Genomic DNA, 6,000 nt, shown 5'->3' on the forward strand with positions numbered 1-6,000 from the left:
ACCGCAATAGGTCTGTTTTCTGAAAGAACACAGTCGAGTGCGCAAGCGGGTATTTATCCTCACAGACACAGTCCAACTCTAATCCCGTTATAATCTTGTGTGAAAACATTAAATTCGTCGATACATATATATATATATATATATACATTATTTTAAGTTTACGGGGAAATATATTAATATTTCATCATCGCTATAATATTCATAAAGAGTACTAGAGCCTAATGGAAGTCTGAGTGGAAGCTACTCGATAATAAGGAGTAGCCTACTCGTTTATGCATTTTAATCTGCCGGCGTCATTCCGTGAAAAAAAACACAAACAAATCCATATAAATTATAATTGCCAGTTTCATAATCAGTGTAATTCCTTTTTTTGAAAATGCATCAGTTGATCAATGGAACCCCAGATTGCACCCTAGTGCTGCAGCAAATAACCCAAACTCTCAAGATACATAATGTTTCTTTACTTAGTAGCGCTGTCTTACCTTGCGTTATCAAAACCACAAAAAGAAGGAGCAAAGTGCGTTTCCCCGTTGAATTCATCTAGCGTCGTAAGCGTCGGGAGTGCTTTTCTTTAAACAAAAAAATGTAATATCTTTTGCTTCTCGACTGAAAATGCTTAATGACGAGTCTATCGCTCCCCGATACTGAGAAGTTCATTCGTCCCACCCCCTGGGCGAAACCTCTCCCCGTGTCTTTCTTAAACGGAACATGACATTAGGCTGAATCAGGTGCATACAGTCATATATACTCTCGAAACAGGAGATAATGGGGAGTTAATGTCCATACACTTTTGGAAGGCTGTTCGTTGCAGCCGACTTTGAGCACTGTTTGTGCTGGACAGCGCATTTCACAGCGTAGCTACTCGCCCCTTTCTGACTACAGTTTGCATATGCTAAATTAAGAGTTCACCGTGCTTCTAGTTCGCTGTACAGTTGTTGCTGTAGTAGCTGTAATTGTTTTTTGCAATGTAGCTACCGTAAATACAGAAATTCTGTCGTATAAATAGTTTCTATTTTAGTCATTCATTTTTACAACAGTTCAGCTGCCACATCCAAGGAAGAAATATTTAAAATAATCGCAAACATCTCTGCTATGATGAAAAAAACGAATTGAATGATTTGCAGCTCATAGCAGAATTCTATCCTAGTGTATCACCATTATCATTCATTCAATGCCTGTGACAATAATGCTTTCAAGCATCACATTTTGTAATCATATTTTTTTCCCCTGACTAAATACTTGAGAGCAGACTTTCTTCTGATTAATTTCCAAATGTGGAAACAATTTTATAATTTATAATAAAGATATTAACATTAAAATGAAGTACATGTCCAAACTGTTTGTGACTAATCATGCTTTTAGAATCCAACACTCCAATACCTATGCAAATTTGCATATTATTGTTGATAAATTCCACCCAGCTGGACTTAAATGGATTAGAAAGTGGATAGAAGACCAAAAGTAGTGTTCATTAGAATGAGTGCAAAGTCCCTGTGTGGAGCTGAGATTGTACATTTTAGATGTGTTGGACATTACAAAATATGCCCCAAAGAGCACTTGTTAGGCCAAATCACATTTTCTTCAAAGAGGCCTATGAAAGTTAACACCCTGTCTACACCCTGCTGGGTGGCTGGAGACACATGAGGCCTGGGGGCTTGCACAGACATGCTCCTTTTATTCAGTGTTTTCTCTTCCAGCTAGAGCATTTATGTAGCCATTTGGCCATTGCAATAAAGAAAAAAATCAGCTTCATGGGGAATTAAATCAGCTGCTCACTACCCACTTGTTTTGGGGTCAGCGCTCAGTCTCTGTAGTAGTGTAAGCATACCTGTGTGACCTACATACATGCATGCAGCCATGGGCTAATTAAGCTGCCTGTATCCTCTCTGGCCATTAGCCTATGTGCCATATATAATCATTAAAGCTGCCTCTTTGCCTCTCCCCTAGCTGTGCACGCACATGTACATGCACAAGAGCACACATGCACACAAAATTCACACACACATACACACACTAATGCATGCACACGCACATCCGGTAAACCAGTGTGTGTGTGTGTGTGTGCGCGCACTTGTGTTTGTGTTTGTTTGTTGTGAGACTTTACAATGAGATGAAATACATAAAGTATCACTGGAGTATCAGAGGCCAGAGAAGTCATCTTTATCTCCAAAGTTATCATGACTTAATAGAACACACATGATGATGCTTGTTGTCAGACATAACAGTTCTAGGTACATGAGGTTTTTATTGTTTCATTGAGATTACAATGTAATGCAATAATGTGCTTTAAACAACCAAGTTTACATATGGTTACATATTACAACAGTATACATATCTTCAAATGAACTCACCTGACACTAAGTATTAAAATCAGGCACTAAAATGTAGGCAGAAATATTCCATCTGTTTCAAAGTTCCCTTTTGATGTTAACATAATAATGCAGACATTAATCTCTTGCTTGGCTAGGCCCCCAGAGAGTCTGAAATGTTTTGTTTAGCCAGCCCGCCAAAAACACCCAAGAGAAATAACACCTGATCAGTATGCGACTTAAGGCTGGTTTACACTCACAAAACAGATTGCCCAACATTGACGATGATCATTGTATAACTGAAATGATATTTCATTTATGAATATAATAAATTAATATAAACAGAATGACACTGTGACCAGCGATGTCACTGGCTGCAACGTCGGTCGACCGATGGAGTATAAACCAGCCTTTAATGACATCATAAACTGGATGCACCATGCTAATGACATGCACCATGCTTCCAGGTCTCCCATCTTTGGGTATTTTGTTACATTTTATCATTAAACTTTTATATATTTCATATTCATGGCTATTTAAAGAAGCCATTCTGATTGAATGTCAATCACTACATCAATGTTTCAGGGTTGGGAGGTAGTACCGGTCGTGATTATTATTATTATTCTTTTCACCTGGTCCTCATTAGTGCCAAGGGAGCCTACCTCCTGAAGGTATTTAAAGCGGTCTACGGTTTGGTGTCAACTCTGTGCTCTTGCACCAAGCTGGTAAGCATGCGGTAGACTCGGTACTTATGAGTCAGGTATCGTGCTGGTTTGGGTTTCTTTCACTATTTACAAGAAAAGGTAAGGGAGGTGCTCAGTTTGCTTGTGCGACGTACACTGCTGACGCCTTCTTAAAGGTTCTTCGTTTTTGTTTTATTTCTAGCTTGTGTGAGCTTATGGGTGAGGGACGTTGTCCCCGGTAATTGTATTTTGGTTGGGTTTTGGTTGTATTTTTTGGTTTTTGGTTTTGGTCTAGGGTTTTCAGTACTCACCTTTTCAGCACTTATTTCAGTTGGGTTGTTCGCCCTGGTTTTCATGGGTCATTTTATGTTCTGATAGCCAATTTTGGGCTTTATCTTTTATTTGGTCTTTTATTTGTCGCCTGGTTATTTTCTGTTCCTCCCTCTGTTCCAGGAGTAGTCCCTCTCCGTAATTATGTTCTCCCTGTTCCCCTATCTCCTGGGATTTTGTGGCCAGCCCATCTGGCAATGAGACATGGAACCTTCCAGTTACCAGTGTCGAAATCACTAAAATAAAGCAGATAATCAAAAACCAGGAAAGCAGAAGGGCAAACAAAACAAGAGGACAAGGCAAGCTCGGAAATCAAAGTCAAAGGGGTGTCTTTAGGAATCTCAAGATATAGGCGTACAAGTAATCGGCTCTATAACTGATCAACGTTCTGACAATTGGTGAAACGGAGACTGAGGTTTAAATACATGAGGGAAGGTGACAATCTAGGCAGGGCTGGGAAAAAGGTGGGCTCAACAAATAGACAACAGGTGGGGAAACATAATAGGGTAATAACATCATAACAGGAGGGAGACGAAAACGCGGACTGGATGCACATAACCAAACATGTAAAACATACGGCTCCAGATTAGGGAGTAGACATTTGCATAGATTGCGTTAGTGAATTAGTTACGTGAATACTTCTAACTATCCAATAAAAGTGACTGTTAGTTAGTTAGTTAGACAGACAGTAAGTGTATTAATCGGATTAGTACTGTACAATATCTAGATTAGTAGTAGTTAGTAAGAATAGTGCTTTACAACATTTAACTACCAAGAGAAGCAGGAAGTAAGAATTGCGAGTTTGGAAGGAATGTTGAAAACCCGAAACTACCGTAAACACCCGAATAGTGGGACACGCAGACAGGGGAGTGACTCAGCTGGTAAACATTGAGACGCAGACATAACAGGGGATCACAAATGAGAAACTGTAATGGAAAACAATAACCAAGGATGTGTGATAATAAATAAATAACCAGAATAAACCTAAATACAAAGATACAGAAACATTACAGTATACTATGTAGAATTGCCCATAAGTAAAAACATATTTTTCTGTTTTCTGCTCATGAAGGATATTTCTGTAATGACACAATGGCTTTTTTTCTATGAATTAACAAAATGATTATACTGATGTAGCAGCACAACCAACTGTATTGGGATAGGCGAAAACCATGAACTGTGCCATACAGAATAGAATAGATAGAAAAGGTATATCACAGCGGAAGGAAAATAGAAACAGATATTGACACTGCTCAATTATTTAAACAAAGTGATACCACAGGTTTCATACTTAAATGTAAAACATTTATTTAAGTAATATTTTATTGAAATTCGATTTTAATGTGGTGTTATGCAACACAGGTTACATTCTCACTGGTATCCAATCAGGGCACCAGAATGCATAATCGATACACTTGATACAGCCATTATACTAAATAATCTAATTCTGTCCTTGGTTTTTCTTTTTTTTCTGCCATCTGCCAACTCATAATTAAGACTCAGGTGATTAGTGGCCATTGCCATGGGACCCCAGGTGCAGCATGTCTGATTGGATGATGATTAGATCGGAAAAAGATTAAATCAGACAAGAAGTATAACATTCTCAGCCCATTCCAAAACGAGTGGAAATGAGGGGAAACAGGACTCAGGCAGAAACAATAACACAGAGTGGTGTGTGAGCCCCCAAACATGCACACACACACACAAACACACATATAAACTCACACACATACATGCACACACAGTGCCAATTATTAAAATTGATGTCAAAGAATGTAATGTATAGTGGCAGTGTAGCATAATGCTTAGGACACTGAGCTTATAATTTTGAGGTTGTGGTGTAATTTGCTTGGGCTATTGCTGCTGCACCCCTCAGTAAGGTACATAATCTGAACTGCTTTAGTAAATATCCAGCTGTATAAATGTATCGTGTGTAAAGTATCCAAGTTGTGTGACTCCCTCTGGGTAAAGCATATACTGAATGTCCCAATATAATGTTGAGGAACCTGGGCTCGAGTAACTTGGCTGAAAACCTGAATGTAATGCAATGGTGTCAATGATCTCATGTGGTGCGGTGGCAGGAGTTTCAGATGTAAAGGGCTCTTCCTGTGGTGTGTGTAGTCTGCGTCAGAGAGCCTCAGGCAGCATTATAAACAGCCTGTATATAGCGCTGTGAGTGCAGGAACATGTAGACTCACCCCTAGCGGCTTGTTTGTTCGTTCATCGCACAGGCCGTCAGCCGATACAGCTTCCCACTGTGCTTTTCTGCGCTCCTCCTCAGGTTCACTGCGGGGTGGGTGATTCATTACCCATCCGCATTCCCCAGGTCTTCTCGAAAAGAGAGGCATGAGGCAAGGCCCTGCTGGCTCTGTGGTCTGCGGTTTCGCAGAGAGCCCTGGCCTTGCGTCACCATGGCAATAATCAAAGTGGGTGAGCACTTCTGCCAACTTCCTCTCCTCCCTGAGATCAGCGTGGTGGGCTCTAAAGGTCCTCACTGATGTGCAATAGCCTTTATTTTTCACCCCTCCACAGTCAGTGTGAGAGGGATGTGATGCTGCATTTGTTCCCCCTGGAGAGTTTTAAAGTGCTTTTCTTACACTCCTGCTGATGTCACTATCCTGGGTCAGTATCTGTATCTGTTTGTCTAAGTTGTTAGCATCCGTAGTTAATCGTTTTGG

The 6,000-nt window shown here is 40.1% G+C and overlaps 1 protein-coding gene across 1 annotated transcript in view; it reads right to left on the minus strand.

The window, feature by feature from the left end:
- The window catches only part of LOC133130305 (neuronal acetylcholine receptor subunit alpha-3-like), a 38,194-nt gene extending 37,590 nt beyond the window's left edge, over nucleotides 1–604 (minus strand). Inside the window, exon 1 of the mRNA XM_061244781.1 lies at nucleotides 483–604. Coding sequence (XP_061100765.1) covers nucleotides 483–540 — 58 coding nt within the window. The 5' untranslated portion in view covers nucleotides 541–604. The remainder of the gene's footprint in view (nucleotides 1–482) is intronic.
- Nucleotides 605–6,000: the final 5,396 nt, after the last annotated feature.

The sequence above is a fragment of the Conger conger genome, chromosome 6 (genome assembly GCF_963514075.1).
Source record: "Conger conger chromosome 6, fConCon1.1, whole genome shotgun sequence".
Classification (NCBI taxonomy): Eukaryota; Metazoa; Chordata; class Actinopteri; order Anguilliformes; family Congridae; genus Conger; species Conger conger.